This window comes from Amphibalanus amphitrite, unplaced genomic scaffold (assembly GCF_019059575.1).
Source record: "Amphibalanus amphitrite isolate SeventyFive unplaced genomic scaffold, NRLGWU_Aamphi_draft 000709F_arrow, whole genome shotgun sequence".
In the NCBI taxonomy this organism is placed as follows: Eukaryota; Metazoa; Arthropoda; class Thecostraca; order Balanomorpha; family Balanidae; genus Amphibalanus; species Amphibalanus amphitrite.
The window spans coordinates 282,439-299,358 of record NW_024882203.1 but is presented as its reverse complement, the minus strand read 5'-3'; the positions used below and the strand labels follow the sequence as shown (position 1 = coordinate 299,358).

General features: G+C 50.3%; 1 protein-coding gene across 2 annotated transcripts; it reads right to left on the bottom strand.

Annotated features, from left to right (window-relative positions):
- Positions 1-163: 163 nt before the first annotated feature.
- LOC122364959 lies at positions 164-15,361 on the bottom strand. 2 transcript variants are annotated; one of them, XM_043335784.1, is made up of 8 exons: positions 15,150-15,361; positions 11,385-11,576; positions 7,622-7,783; positions 6,565-6,690; positions 5,233-5,316; positions 4,777-4,908; positions 3,851-3,969; positions 164-1,621 (listed from the first exon to the last, which is right to left on the bottom strand). In XM_043335784.1, exons 2-8 carry the CDS (start codon positions 11,574-11,576, stop codon positions 1,504-1,506), a joined length of 933 nt encoding a protein of 310 aa, XP_043191719.1. In that variant the 5' UTR covers positions 15,150-15,361; the 3' UTR covers positions 164-1,503. The 2 variants fall into 2 exon arrangements, with proteins under 2 accessions (XP_043191719.1, XP_043191720.1); XM_043335785.1 differs by lacking the exon at positions 15,150-15,361 and adding an exon at positions 12,179-12,712.
- Between the last annotated feature and the right edge of the window lie 1,559 nt (positions 15,362-16,920).

Sequence of the window (16,920 nt, the reverse complement as noted above, 5' to 3'; positions counted from 1 at the left end):
ATCCGCCACTGGCACTCACTCTTCGCAAGTACTTAGATCTGTTACTGTTTGTCCCGTCTACTGTTTAGCTGTTGCTGTTGCGAAACCTCCGCTCGAAGATCAAGTCATCTACCTATTGCTCCCATACCTATAACAGGACAAAAGTGCAGCAAGTAAAAAAGCATTAATTATTGTACTATTATATTAAGTAAAGTGCCCACATTGTGCCAACATCACAATTATTACCTGTGCTGGTCGGTATTAGAAAACCACTGAATGTTTCAGTCTGTTCGGCTGCGGTAGTCCTACGCATGGTCAAGGTGCTGATGCCGAAACACAGGTCAATGAATATGTACAGCCTTCTATCAACGACAAAAAATAACAATACACGTTCACATACACACAAACTTGCATACACACAAGCACATCATAAATAATAAGCAACGGACAAACAAAAGCCGGCGATCAGCGAGTGTAGCCCGGCTCGGCCTGGGTCCGTCATGCGCAACATCTCTCGGGTACGAGCAGAAGCTTTAGTGCGGCGACGGCCCGGCACGTAGCAGGGTTGGCGGCGCGCCCACAACTCCTGAGTGGTAACTGTACATCACCTAGAGGCGAGACGGAGCCCGACAATAGCAAACAGCAGCGCCACAACTACAAGGCACCGGTCACCGACCCACAGATCCGTATCTGTGACACGGCCGGCACTTGGACGTCGGGCGCCACCTATTCAAAACGACGACAACAACGAAATAGGTGGAGCTCGAGGTCCATCAACAGTCGAGACTCACGGAAGGCACTGCTTCTGCGTCGATAGTAGGATAGGTCATTTCGTGGGAGACAAGGGACTATCTACCAAATGAGTTTTAAAAGATTAAATATGAGCTTGTCTTTAGGAATGTAGCAAAATAGGGGCGTGCCTTTACGACGGGAAGTGAAATTGAGATAAATAAATGGAAATATTGGTAGGCAGAAATTCAACTTGGTAGCAACCAGCAGACAGGTATGATACAAATGAAATAGGCAAGATGAAAAGCTACATGCCTATGCCAAGGTAAATGCAGTTAAAGCTCCGTAGCCATCATATAGGTAGCCAATATCCATTTCAATTTGAGAGTAGCGTCTGAGGAAACAAATAAAAATCCGTTCCAACAGAAACTAGACACCGAAAAGGCGAAAAGGTAATGGCAGGGTGAAGGACACATTAGCCATATTGCACCGTACCCAAACCACACCATTTCTCTAAATATTCAAGAACTCTAGATACTCTTGAGAACCGAAATGAACGGCTCTACGCAATGTTTCGTGCCCCATTCTCATATCTCATTACAGTATTACTCTGATGTGGGGCTCTCGAACGAAGCATTTGAGCTGCTGAGCTGGGTGTTCGCCCTTGGCGACTTGTACCACAGATGAAGAAACGCGTTTCTGCTGAGGCGTAGCCGCACTGTCGGTAGCATTGGTGCAGATGTCGCGCAGGTAGTTTGTTTTCTCTCCTACAGATGTCGCTGGCGGCGCAGCAGCTTAGATGAGGTTGCACTGGTACAGGAGGTCGCAGTTCTGTCCGTTGCGGCCCATCCTGGCAGCCTCTCCGATGGTGTCCATGTCGAGACCGGTCGGCATCATGTAGGCCGCCGCGTACCTGACAAAGGTCACCGGAGGTCAGTCAAAGCTCCGCGAGCGGACGAACTAGCGAATAATGACGCCGTTGTTTAGTAGGTAAACACGTCACAAAAGGGTGACGGGTGACCCGGTTGTTGACTGACGTGAAGTTGTCAGTCAGGCTCGTCTATAAACCGGTGAGAAAGTGGGTGACTGGGACAGTGCTGCTGCCTCCCAGGAGCGAGTTGTTCCACTGCCGAGCCAGCGAAACGGTTCGAGAATCACCGTGTGAATTTCTCAGTCTCCGCTCATAACCCGGGGCGAATGATGCGATGCGAGGATTTGTTTTATGGTGACTGTTGTTACATGTGTTTTGTAGAAACTGATTGCAAGCAGAACGTTTCATGTGGTTCGAAAACAGTGAGACGTTTGTGGTGATAAATTAGGAACTATTAGATCAAGGTAACTGTTGACTAAGCCGTTTACAGTTTTGTATCTCTTCGCAGGTTCCAAAAGGTCATGTTTTCTACCGTGATCAATGGTCTGTGCTGCGCCTGCGTTACCTGCATGATAACGGCTCACTTCGGTCAAGCCCGGGGAAAGCCGGTGATTTTAGGCTTGCCTCACACGCAAACCAAAGACTAAAAATTTACGGAAGCTTTTTGACCCACCCGCTAAATCTCCATAAAAGATTGAAGCAAGCGTGCAAAACAGCGGAGAAAATCATCACTACCCTTGAAACACCTTGCTTTGAGACATTTTTGCTTGTATGACTCCTCGACACTTGTGTCATGCACTAGTATAGACATGCAAAACACATAAGCGAACAGTGAAACAGTCAGACCGTAAGGAACAACTATATATTGTCCCGCTCTCTGTATACTTTCTCCGTTTCCCCCGTTGTGAGCGCTGTAACGGGAGCTAATGTTTTGGTCGGCTGCCGAGGAGGTAAAATGGTCCGCCCGCACTCCGCCCGGGTCGTTTCGCCACAGACGGGGGCTCGATGCGGCCAGTATGTCATCCTCTCACGGGCTCTCGCGGTGTGACACGGTGAAAGCCCCACCAGCTGGTCCTATGCCACGCTCCAACGGATCCACAGCACCGCTGCTCGAGTCTCACACCGAGAAAAGGTCCAGCTAGGCTAGAAAATACTAGATAAAAGGAAACAAAAAGTGTATCTATAATAATTTTGCAATGTCGAGGCGTAGATGACCAATTTTAAAGAGAGGTCCTATCGCTGTGCCGACAACGCTTCCAGTTTTGTACCCATAGCTATTTACCGAAAAAAAGACCTCTCGTTCCACTGCAGTCTCAATGAAACGAATTGGAAATGGATATCTATAGCTTTCCGATTGACTACGGGCTCGTTATCTGTTTTTCGGGATGCCGGCCCGTATGAGGAGTGCCAAGTCTGCTCTCTTATCAGATGAAGTTGTTCTACGATCAGCGAACCTTACCCGAGTCCACAATCGGGCGAATGGGCACTGATGGACGCCAAACGAGCCAAATGAACTGACAGGACAGCCAGACCCCGTGATCCATGAAGGAGAGAGGAGAGAGCGCGGGAAATAGAGAGGGAAAGAGAGAGAGAGATAGAAAGAGAGAAAGAGAGAAAGAGAGAAAGAGAGAAAGAGAGAAAGAGAGAAAGAGAGAAAGAGAGAAAGAGAGAGAGAGAGAGAGAGAGAGAGAGAGAGAGAGAGAGAGGGAGAGGGAGAGAGAGTTTTGGAACGACCCGTCAACGAGCCCACGCACCGCACATGTGGTGTAATTAGATCGTGCACTTTCGAGAGCGGCATGCAGAGAATGTTGCAGAGGTCGTGGGTCATGCGCTCAGTCGGTGGTGATGCAATGTTTGACATGTAATTACGGAGTGTTATGAGTCGGTACTGCTCTGCAGTGGAGAGACCAGTTTCCTTTTAATCATGAGTGAGGTCGTGAGTGAAATCGTCACGGCTGCGGGAAGTCTGTGGTGTCATGAGGTGAATTACCACCGCTAAATCTCCGTTGTAACACAGCTGAAGCGAACTGCGCTACAGGAAACTATAGGTATAACTCTGGCCAAAGTAAAAAATGAAAATATTGTTTTTCGAAACATCCAAAAATGTATGCATTCATGGGCTAAGCATCTAATTCTAAAGGAGTGACGTCCAACATAAAGTAGTTATATTGTAGAAACGGTTAATCAGTCTATCGGATAGACGGTCCATTGGCGGCAGCAAGTGGCAAGTCCATCCTGCTGTCATCGACAAACTCTGCACCCTGTACTTACGATCCGATCTTGCAGAACATGCCGCCGTCCTCGGTCTTGGCCAGGCACTCTTTGCTGGCCATGCACATCGACTTGAGACCGCAGATGTCATCACCGACCAGGGCCTGCCGCGCCACACCCTGCAGGGGAAGACAGGAGCAATCAGGGTCAGTAAAGGGTTGACGGAGGCCAAGAGGAGGGTTAGAAATAGGGTTGTCCGGTTATCCGAAGTAATTAGTTAGTTGCATTTCCAGCCATGAAGGCAAACTTGTGTGGCTGTAGGAGACAAGGAAGTGAATCAATAACAGAATCACACCGGGTCAATTTTGTAGGTGGATCGGTAATGTTGCAACAGCATGACCTTTGCAACGTCCCATCCCCATAGAATTTGGACGCGGGGTTCAGTTACGGGTCATTCAGACCATGAGTCAGGTCAGTCAGCGGCCAGGCGGCTAGACACCTGTTCAAGAGCTCACGTAGGGACGCGACGCATGCTGCTCGGCTCAGCGATAAAACTCTGCCGCAGACTGTCAGCACAATTACACACCGTTACTGCCAGCTCGAGGAAAACTGTAAATCTATCCTGACCATGCGGAAAAATAGGGTACTACAGACGTTTCCGCGTCATGGACGGCAACTTCTAGGACAAAAGAGCGAGTTTGGTGCGTCACCACGGTGGAAACAAGCGTACGTTAGTAACAAAGCGCGGAGATACTAACACAATTTCTTTGTTTTCCCTAGAATATTGGAAAAAATGCGCCTGACGATGCGGCTAAATCATGGATATTACGGTAAAAGTAGCCACCTTCGCCTTCATTTTATTTTTTTTTTAGAGTAGAGCACAAAGTCGCTACTCAACACACCACGAGCTTCCATCCCACATATCCGGGGACCAAAGAGAAGCCCACTGACATTGGCGGTACCTGACTTCAGGAGGGGACGCTCACCTCCAGCATGGTGATGGCGGTGATGCCAGCGTCCGCAGTGTAGTCGGTCTCTCCCAGAGACCGCGCGTGCAGCGAGCGCTCGCTGAAGGAGGTCTTCAACACCTCCGTCAGGTCCATGACCACGCTGATCAGCTGGAAAAAGGATAATCATTTGTCAATGCATCACTACAAACAGTTTATTCATTATAGGATTACGATATTTTGTGTAAATAAATTTGTCCTACAAAGGAAGTTGTCTAAAGTCGAACTTTTTAGACGCAAGTTATACTTTATTCGAACATGCTACCGCCGTTGCTGCCATCATTGTTTGACTCCAATTGACTAAAACAAAAGCGACATGAATGCTATCGGAGAAACAAGAGAGTTGTGCATACGCATTTCATCACTAAAAACATGATGGAAATTACAGTTTTTGCATACATTTTCAGCCTGCTTATTTATACAGTATACACGTACCTGAGTCGCCTGCTTTGCCATGACCTGGACCGACTCGGGGTCATCCTGACCCATCGCCAGGCCGAGCACCGTCGCCAGAACACCCTGCCGAGCACACGAAACGGAGCACAGTTAGGAACACAGCTACGGAATCACGACCTCGCGGGAACGGAGCACCACTTACGAGCACAGCTAGCGCGGCATGGGAGCACTGGCGCTCGACACTGCACATAACACGCGACACACAATCGTACTAGCTATCCTTCCTTCTTCGGTTAGCAAACAGACAAGTGTTACCACCAAACAATTTAAATCCCCACCACAATGCCAGACTGTCTGCCGAGCCCAAGGTGCGACAGAGAGCCACTGAATGGTGGACTGAGCTGTCACCTGCCGGCACCGCCAGGTAGAAATAACGTTCAGCACCGTTACGTAACGGAAAGACCGCCTTTCTCGAAAAGTAAAGCTCAACGGTTTCCCCATGCCTAATTGGGAGCCGTTTAAGGAAGGTATGTAGCGGTCGCAATGTGTGAAGCTCATTATTGAATCTTAGATGTATGAAGTGAACTCCCGCTCAAAGACGATTAGCATAGAAAAAGTGAGAAACAAATACATAATCTAACAGTCCCACTACATGACAAAGCTTTTGAGAGTATGGATAGAAGACATTCTAAAAACACAATGGACCAAACTGTCATTGCCTTCCTGACCATCCCCGCGCCCGACTTCATATGATGGGCTTAACGATTTTCATGCTGAGATATAAATGTAATTGTATATGATTGGGATATCATGCTTTCATGAAGGCCTCTCGTGATACGAGAATAGCACAGTTCTTGTTAACTGGCTGATACCTGCATGCTCTCTATGAGCTGCAGCAATCATAACCAAGTCCGTATTCAGGAAAACAAGATACCCATTTCTTGAGCAATAAAACCCACAGGAATCGAATTTGAGGAAGCCTTTACTGGGCACGCGAGGCTGCATAGATATGACCGTCATGTTTTGTTTTCTCCGTTACCGGACTCCTGTCTTCCTGTATAGCGTCAAATAAAAGGAAGTACCTAACGTAGGCCCCAGAATGTTATTTGGTATTCGGAAATTTATAACTGTCGTTCTTTTGAGAATGCCCAGTAGCAAATTGTTAGGCATGGAATGCAAAATTCAGTAAGTGGTCTCATGTTTCAGAAGATGCAAGAGGGCAGTGTTATATTTTTTTCAAGTAAAATAAAAAAACGTTCTAGAAATCGTCACCTTTTGCAGACCTTATCAACTGCAGAAGTCAGGTCAGCACTCAGCACGGAAAGGCGCGGGTAGAGAGTGAGGAGGCCGAGGGGGGTGAGGTTAGCGTACCTGGACGGCGTTGCGGGTCGGGTTGTCGTTCTTCTCCAGCTGCGGGTCGGCGCCGCTGCCCAGCATGTTCAGGATCACCTGCATGCCGATGCTGATCACCTTCGCCCAGGAGAAGCTGCCCGCCTCCTGAGAACAGAGCAGTCACCACCGTCAGTGTCGGCAGAAGCTAACGGTGACCGCCAAACACAGATACCCAGGCGGCTCGGCCGACCACCGCCAGCCTCGGGCCTTTTGAGGCTGACCCAGCATTAGACCCAACTAAGCTCCAGTTGGAGATCGTTCCACTGATTCCGCATACTGCGATGGCCGAAACCAGATGTCTGTTTTATCGTCCAGCCATCGACTGAGAACCCCAGTATGACCTGGTTCCTCGGCCATAAAATGGCGTGCAACGCCGATTTTTGCGACCATGTGCCTGACAACAGTTCCCACAGAAAAACGGCGACAATCGTGTCACGGAATCTGGCGAAGATCCCCGCCGGCCGCTTCCCACCTAAATCAGCGCGCCGTCGTCGACACATCGGCGATAGCGGTTACCGAGTGGCTGTAGCGCCCCCGATTCCGTCAGCCGGGTTCCTAGTAAGGGCACAGCTCATTGAATGACGCGGATTGCTGCCCTGTCGTGGCGTGGAAGTGCCGCCGATCAGGCACAGACAGACAGCCAGACAGACAAGCCGATAACGGGGTGTAAAATTCCCGGGCGGCATCATAATTCTGGCGAGGATGCAGACATTGACACAGCTGATGGTGGGAAAACTGCCGGCCATTCATCGCCACGGCATGGAAAGGAGCCGATATTGATCGATTTTCAATCGGCTATGCATTGAGTAATACGGCACCAGGTTTTCATTTTCTCCGCCTTTTTTGTTATTGGCTGCTTTTGCATTTTATCCCGACAAAATGTAACTTTAGGGTCAACGGACGTACGTCATAAAAGCCTATATGTAGTCGGGGAAATAAGTTCATTAGCGAACTGATGACAAACCAATCAATCATATCATGCCTCCTCAGTCAATTCACATACCACCCGGTATCCAGGCGAGCCTGGCTGACTTACCCCGTTGTCGACCTTCTCGATCTGCGTGCCGCTGCTGAAGGCCTTGGCGACCCCCATGACGAACTGCAGCATCATGTTGATGGTCTTGCCCCAGCCGCCGCCGCTCTCCTGTGGCGGGCCGATCGGTCCGGGGCCGGGGCCGTACTCGTAACCGAGGTCAACCTGAAACCGAGCGAACAGTCAGACGTCAGACTGGGCAAATAATGATATATTTCATATGTTATGTCAGGGCAGGCCAATTCATAAGAGGTTAAACTCATTCAATGTAAGATCTGGAATCATGTCGGATCAGGAAGTAGTTCGTCTATTTTCCGTTCACAGTGTTATTTAATTAAAAGGAAAAGTTCATAGCATAGCGTCAGACGAAATCCGCAGTAACCAGAGTCCAATTCACCACCCATCCCCGCTACGCTTCACTGCGTCCGTGACACCACATGGCGCGTGACGCGCTAGTCCCGGAAATGGGTCGCCTGACGCGGGCGTCATCCACGTCACTGACATCAGTGACTGGATCGACGAGCCGTCACCCGTTCAGCAGGCATGCGTGGAGCGCATCCGACCTCACAATCTGTAGCAGCCCCCTCCCCAGAGTCCCCGCGAGCGCGGCCAGACATGACGTCACAGCCCGGACAGCACGGCCGCTAGCACCGCACTCTGGTATGACGACCAGACTAGATGTTCAATCCCCTGACGGCATCGGCGACCGTGGCTGACGACTTTTGGACACTGATTTTTAATCGATCGCCAGCAACAAGTCTGAGACGCGCTGCCGCGGAAAGAATGCATGTTTTCGCCGCTGTGAAATGCAGCCAATCTGTATCGACGGCAGTCCTGACACGGCACCGTGCTGCCAGTGATTGATGTGATCGGTCCTGCCCAGACGGGTCACGAGCTACATATAGGTGTCTGACGCCGTACGCCAGTGTAGCTGCAGCTGTTGCCAAGGAATCAATCGGGACGATTATGTCCATTGCTTGCAGAGAGCCAACAATTTTAGCAGCAATGTTCAGGTTTTGTTATTGTACTGGGTTGAAAAGATGGTAGGCTTTTTATTATCAGCTAACGCTGGATTTACGATGAGCTCATCGTAAAGAAAGCTAGGTGGTTCTGAATTCCTAAACCAAGACTTCTGAGCCTTGGCTAGGCTAATCAAAGAAGAAATTGAAGAAGCATTATTGCCAATATCTATATTCATCCAACCATTATGTTTTCGATGTCTGCACCATCTGATTCTGCATCCTCTATTGAAATGAAACGTGACCTGCATTTAATGATCCAGACCCTACCAGCATGTGACGGGTGCTGAGATAAGAATAGATCCAACTGCGCAACCGGGAGGCACCGGAGAGGGTCAACCACCTCTTCTAACCTAGTGAGCGAACAAAAAGCCATTCCGGTCTCATAAAAGTGATCTCCCTTAGCAAAAAGACAACTGCTTTCACGCAGCAATCATCCGTCACGAAATTCGTGATCTCATGCTCCAAGCTAAATAGCCATACAACAGGGTAACAGCTAAATGCACACACAACATGCTAACAAACTTGTGCTCAGTGCCGGAATTCGCCAGTTAGCCTGAATTCACACAGGATCTCATCAGTTTATGGGTCGCGACTCGCGTAGGTACTGTCCCCACTATGAGTTGGAACATTTTGTCTCTTCAAAGGTGCATTTATTTCACTGTTTTGTTCAAGCGTCGTGCAAGTGACTCAGCCCGTGTGCATTCAAGCAAGAGCTGCGGGTCAAATTAAGTGTAGTGAAAACGGTACCGTCTTCGTAATATAAACGATCTTGAACCGTATCAGATTTCTCACGACTCCTTTCATGGTCAACAACACATATTTGTTTTTGAAACCCAAAACTGGCCCTATCTGTGACGTACCGTATGCGAACCTACACTTGTAAACAAGCCATCATGAAATTTCGCCTCATATCGTCCCATTTTTACACGTGTCCCATGGCACGCCAAACTGGTCTTTCCCAGGCTTTAAGCCAGCTTGCCGGCTTAGCGACAGAAGTCACACCTGAAACGGTTTGTTCGTTGCATCACCGTTCACAATAACCACTAATCCCCTGTCTCGTGTCACAAATACCCTCCACCTGGTGTACCTATCCGCCTCCCTTGGCTTGGGCGTCAGGCTCGGGATCCGTTATAGCCTGGACTCCGGGCTCGTTAGATCCGGACCCTTTGAACTCCGCGCCCGCCTTTCGGAAATCTCCCCCTAGGAAACGGTGGGTGGTAGAGGTCTCATCTCGCACGACCCTCCCCACAGCAGGCGACGTTTCCGAGCGGCCGGACGCGACGGTCTCACCCGGCGGTCCAGAGGTCACCGACCTCGGCAGGCCGTCACAGGCCGTTAGTCTGGGTACCGGCCTCCGCGACCAGAGATCGGAGATCAGCGGCCAGCGGCCAGCGGCCAGTGCTCCGGCTGACCGGGGCTTGGTACATACCCAGCGCTCAGCATTGAAGGGACAGTATCATCGAAAAAAAATCCATGTATGGAGCTGATTTTTTTTTTACTAGCATTTCTCATTTTTCTGAATCAGAAAAACATAGTTTGAGGACCGAACTCGGTGAAAAATATTGCAACCACATTTCATTTTCATGATTCATTTTCATGAGCGAACCACCACTATACAAGCATGGCCGCCAGTTTGGAAGCATGCAAAATTACTACAGAACTGGCGCAGATAATACATTATTGACGCTACGCTTACGCGGTCGTTCTTCTGATTGAGTTGTCCTTAGGGAGAGGTAGCCTTAGGTATTGCCTATAAAAATATAACGTGACAATTGGAGGGAGTGACAATTGGACGTGACAATTGACAATGGGAGAAAATATCACGTGACAATCACGTGATAAACGTCATACATTGGAGGGAGATTGTGATTCAAGCTGGAGGAATTCCTTTGTTGAGCTGCTAGAATCCAAAGGAAACAGCGGAAATTGCCTACGACTATTTAATGAATTTAACGGTGATGAATAAGTGCGAAAAACGTTTTGGCTTTATAAAATTTGATGAAATGACCAGGGTAAAAGTTTTATTACTGGCGGTCAATTCAAAACGGCGCAAACATTTAAACAGTGAAGATAGTGAAGCACGATTCAAAGTGTGGTACACCTTTCGTACTTTGAGCGGCGATAGCGGGATAACGGTGTGGAGCTTCGAGGATCGGTCTTCAGTTCCCGGACCAGAAAGGTGGGGCCTATGCAATGTCAAATTTCATCAAAATGGTGATACTGTCCCTTTGAGCAGTCAGTGAACCGACAGCCACCTTGAAATTCATCAACGAAGAGCAGTTGAACCCTGATCATTCTTTGACAAATCGAGGGCAGTATTGAGCGATCAACTATTTACGTCGTAAATTGGTTGCTTGAAGACCTAGCGTTTGTTTCTCGAGAACTGGCTACTTCATGGCATGGCGCTTGCAGTTGGTGCACGGTGATATACATTATACAGTTAAATATCTGTCACAATGGCAAATAACGGACTTGAGAGGACAAGTGGGGAAGAAAAACGTGTTTTTTTAGAAACTGGTAGCTATGCACTTCCGCAAGGTTCGGGTGGCTCAAACTTCGGGACTCTTTGACGTCCAAAATGCCTCTTGATGAATCACAATCCACACATGCCACTAAACTTTAACAACCTCCAAACCAAAAAATCCATTTTAATTTTGAACACAATAGCCGGAAAAGCATAGCGCTTCCCTCGAATCCCGACTTCCCCGTCTCTCCAACAACCCAAGCCATCCCCACGGACCCACCTTTTCGATGCCGGGTACGTCCGGACCGGCGTAGTATCCCTGTTTCTTGATGTGGTTGGGTTTGTTGACAAACTTGCGCTGCAGCCGCGGCTCGTAGTAGTCCCGCTGCGACTGAGCGTACACGGGCATCACCAGAGTGGAAGCCACGAGACTGAGCAGGGCCCAGCCCAGCATCTGCTGTTGCTGCATCATCTGTGGGGGAGAGGAAGTGTCAGCTTATTGTGCGCGGAGAGTTAGACAATTGTGACAGATTGCTACGGCCATGGGGTAGCGATAATTTGGTATTAGTGTATCGGTTTATTGCTCAGCTAAAGCTGAAACCAAAGGACTGTTCAAGCATATGGTAGGCTGAAATTGTATACCTAAGCAGTTGGTTATAAGCCGTGATTGTTGATCAGTTTCAATAACTATGATCCCGTAATGCAAGATTAATTATTCAAACTCCTGCAAGCAACATTGGGAAGCATAGTAGGTATACTGTTAACTAATGTGAGCATGTGATTAATCAATGGTTTGCATCATGAAGGCTCTCGATTTATTAGCTCTTGGCATTAGGCCAAATATTGTTATTGGCTGGGTCATGTAACACTCAATCATTATAATTGATTCCAACTAGCTTGCAAGCTCGTCATTGTCCACAATAGACTGCAAACGGTAGATTGATTAGACCAGGCCCAAAACAGCCACTGATTTACACAGCAGGAAACATAACTGCCATTGCAGTTGGTTGCTATCTATGCGGGAAGAACCGACTCTCAATCAAAGTTTGACTCGTAATGCCTCTTGTCTTATACCTTCACATCAGCATGCAGGGGTCGGCGGCGTCCGAGCTGGCCTGCGCCCTGGCTTCGCTCGGCGACTCTGGGACGCACCCGGCTTTCGTGACCCGACCGTGGGTCATTGTCCTCAGGTGCGCGTCGCTTCCGGCCGCTCGGACCGACAAAAAGCAGTCGCCGCCGCCGCCGCTGCTGGACGACTAGGCACCGGCAGATGGCCGTCACAGTCCAATGTTCTTGACGCTCGTCTGAGCTCAGAGGCGGCGGCGGCTGGCACACCACCCTCGGAGGGGCGGCGCGCCGCCGCCGGCGCCGCCCCCGTCCGGGCACACACTGGCCGTTGGCACCGGTTCGCGCGACTCCCGGTCTACCCGATCGCGGCGCGGCGCGGCCTCTGGGCTATGGCGTACGCCGCTCAGGGTCGCGGAAAACCCTCTGACCAGCTCGCAGCCCAGTGGTGAGGGGGTGACGAGGTGTGACACCGGCCCGACCCCACGACCTGGGGAGCCCGGCGAATCACACGTGCCAGCCCTGGGGACTCCGCCCGATCCCATCGATCCCCAGACCACAGAGAGGTAGAAATTTCCACCGTTTTCCCATCGAATCATCGGAGGAGACCAATGACTGGCTCGTACCGCTATCCGCCTATAATCTGGGTATTTACCAGCAGCATCGGCTCAGCCATCCAGCCGTCTAACTGTCCGTCAGCCGTCACGTGTAGCACGACGGAAGCCGGAGGCCGACCGAATCCCGGGAACCGGGTGCGGTGACGCGCGGTTTATTGACCTGAGGCGGCCCGTGGCCGGCCCCGCGGTCGGGGTGCCGGTTCCCGCGCGCTGGTACCGGCTGACCCACATCGCTCGGTCGGTCCCCACGCCCCGGCCCGCTGCTGCAAGGCGGCCACTAACGGTGCCTCTCCGCGGCCCGAGGTGGTCGTCCGGATGGTGTGCCGCAGGGAACAGTGCTAGCGCCGGCATTCTTCGCTGGATTAGATCGCAGGGCGTCCGAGAGGAATGTAAGAAAGAGGCGAGGAACAGCAAGCAATGGCCGCGTGATTGGTACGCGGTCGACCGATGCGTTTGTATCATTTACAATCACTTTCGAGCGCTCGTCAAAATTCAACCAGAAAATAATCCATCAAGTGGGAGACAGTCACAAACGTTTCACTAGAGAACGTCGCAGAGAAAGCTAGAGTTGTGGGCGTAAAACGATTTAATGGTTTCTGCTTGCCCCTCCTCGTGTCTCGATAAGACGGCATAGCAACCAACTACATAATCGAGAAGCAAACTGAACTCGCCCCAAGTGCAACATAAAATATCACCCAATTGCAACGCTTTCTGGTCAATGCCAGTGGCCGTTCATTTTTTTAGATATTGGCTGTGACGTTTCAGTACACGATACCGTCTACAATAGTTACGCAGGGCTCAAATTGTCAACGTCGCCCGTATCTTCGGTCGCACATGTCGAAGTGTCGTAAGGCGTAGACTGCCGCTGACAGCGGTATCGCAAGGCGCAGACAGTCACCAGTAATGATACCGCGGGTGGGCTCCGGTTTCCAGACAGCACGCGCATGCAACTGTTGCTATGAACCACCTCAGACCGTGTCATACTGTCTGGTCTGGCTCCACAGACATATACCTACTCAGTACTCAGTGCCTAATGGCTGGTGACAGCTAGCGACGGAAGGTCAGAGCCTGGGCCTCACATCGCTACCAGGCGGGTACAATATATGAGCTGCAGGGGTCAGGAGCCTACCGCACAGTTGCAAGTAAATAGCGATGCAATGCAACGCTGCGAGGTTACATCATCCAGGCGCACGCCGTGTCTTCGAAGCACTAATGCGGCGTCTTTTTAAATGCATCTCCGCTTGCTTTCTTGAAGAATGTCGAAGTATGTTCGCTCTAGCATTGCATCAGACTACTCGCCGTCACCTTTCTGGGTGGTGCCTCAAACGCTTCTGCCCCAAAAGTCCCAAACTATAGCGAATTGCGCAGTCGGAGGTGTGCAACGCGGCCCAGTGGCGCGGGAACCGGGGGGGCTAGGGGGGGCTGAGCCCCTCCAACTTTTCGGCTGGGGGGGCTCGTAATGTAGTTGAGCCCCCCCAGCTGGAGGAATCGAAATCGGAAATCTACCAACACAATTAGTTCATAGATTCATACATAGGCGCGGGAACCGGGTCCGGGGGATAGGGCAGTGGGGGAAGCTTGCCCTCACAACTCTGGGGCCGTGGGGGAGGTGCCTCACAACTTTTCATGAGGCCAGGAACCGTTGGGGCAGCTTGTCCTCCCCAAATTAGGGGTTGTGAGTCACAAAGGAAGAAAGCATGTGAGTGAAAAATCTACCTATTTTACTGACTCAGCAACTCATTTGGCAGCTTAAAACCTTTATTCCAGGTTGCCAAAACGGTAGTTTCTTCACTCAGCTGAGACGGAATACCTCACTTTTTTGCAAATATTGTCTTCTTTTTTTTCGTTGAAAAGGCCAAGGTCTGAAAAATAAGTGGCCTAAAACCGATGAGAAAACTAGATTTGGGGGTACCCTAGGTTGATCTCTATGATGGTTCAGCCCCCCCAGTCTGGAAGAAGTTCCCGCGCCACTGGCAACGCCCCCGTTCATGTGCAAAAATACCGTCAGAAATGGCAAAAAGTGCACTAATCTTGGTCCAAGGACACGACTCACGTTGGCAGCAGGGCCACAAAAATGGCTGGATAACAGTTAAGCGTGCAGCCGATAGCCACGAACGGCCGGGCGCCGTTTCCTCGTTGCGGTTGTCTGGGACTTCCTGCACAGTTTTCACGGCTCCCGTCACTGAGACATGTAGCTAGACAGCCACCACGGCACCCGACATCGAGACAGGTGACTATCTACGGAGCTATCAGGGCGCTGACAGCTTACAACAGTGGTCAGCCAGAGCAGCTGATGGCGGCGGCAGCAGCTGTCGGAACTTTCCCAGCTCGGTATAGCTCAGCGAAACTCACACAGCTCTTACCTTGTCGTCGGTTCCGTAGTCCAAATCACGATCTCACAGCAGCTGGGTCGGCCGACCGTCCACTGAGCTCCCCGGGCAGATACTGACCGGCCAGCCGGGCCGACCAGGCGACCCTCTCCGCCTCTCTCCTCACACGCTCCGAGCGCTCTGCCCGACCCGGTTCGGGGCGCCCCGTCTCCGCGGCGTGGCGGCGCTCTGCAGCCGACCGGGTCAGGTCCGCCGCCGCCGCCCGCCCAGCCGGCCAACCTCAGCTGCCACCGCCGCTTTCACCGCCGCGACGCTTCGGGAAGCGGAACCAAAAGTGAAAAGGGTCCGGTACGTTTTGCGAAGGTTACATTGTACGCTGCTGGTCATTGCGGAGTAGGTTTTGCCAGACTCGTCTGCCGCTTTCGGGCGACGGAGAGTGATTCACTTCCGCCGGCTGGAAACGTCATTATGTCTCAAACTCCGCGTGCCGAAACACAAAACTGAGACTAAAAATGCACAAAAGAAGCGGTTTTGCGGCCAGTTGGTTGCGCTGTCGTAGTTACTCGTCTATTTCAGAGAGCGATAATTCACAATGGAAATTGACAGTCGGCTTTTGAATCACTCGTCGCTCGTCAAACGAGTTGCGAGCAATTTCTGTTGAACTTTCTCCGAAACCCATCATCAGGTCTTTACCGATGAGAATGCCAAGCTGAGATAGACGCTAGCTTTTGAATTGATTCTTTGCAACTTAACCCGGCCGGGCCCGGGGGGTAATCCCAACCACCGCAGCCCGGGGGGGGGGGGCGTTTTTCGCCCCCCTGTCTAACTCCGTAAATAAGGGAGCTACGGAAACAAAAGCGATACCAAGCGAAAGGTCCTTACGAGACGATTCTAAAGCATCTAAAATTTTTGACCTCAGGTCAATTTTCAAGGTCAGAGGTCAAGGTCAAAGGCAAAAACCGGCACATGTGTAGTGATCTCAAAGTAAGCCTTCTAGAAGACGGCAGGCGGCATCAAACCGGCAAAGTTAGGTGTCAAACGAAAGAAGAGAATCTGAGGATTCTGAAAATGTGCTCAAAGTGAAAGGTCAAGGTCAAGGTCACGCTCAAAATTGACCTCAAACTTGGCACTTTTTCGCACATCTTGCGTGCTAACTTCCAAGATGTTTTGAAATGTTTTGAGGCTTATCAGTTCCCTATTTGTGGTTCATCTTACGATACAAGGCTGCTCAAAGGTCAAGGTCACTGAAGAGTATCCCTGCTAGAGGCTATTTCACTAATTCAAGTTAGTAATAATAAATAAGACAATTTTGCCATCCGGAAGCTCTAAATGAAGGCCTAGAAGAAAATAGATCCCAGATTCGTGATCAGCGGGTACAAATTCATCATAAACGACCTCTCATGTGTCAAGGTCAACCAGAGGTCATTCGAGGTCACAGGAGGTCAACATAAAACTTGACCTTTTCCGAACAAAATATATATCATTCGACGCGGCTTGACAAGCCGAATGCGATGGTACCACTGCCGTAGCTCTAGGACCATTTTTGTCGAAGTTATTTGCGAAAAACTAAAACCACATTTCGGGGTCGTTGACCTGACCTCTGACCTCAGGTCACCAAAACTATTTTTCTATTTTTCTCTAGGTTAAACGCTACACAACCGTGCTCGTAATTTGTCTTTATCTCTAAAACTCTATTTTTAGCAGCTATTTGAAGTTTGCGTCTGTGTCGCCGAAATTTGCCGTGCAGGGGTCTAGAAAAATGGACCTTGTGACGTCATCAAGGGGGCTAGGTCCAAATTTTTTA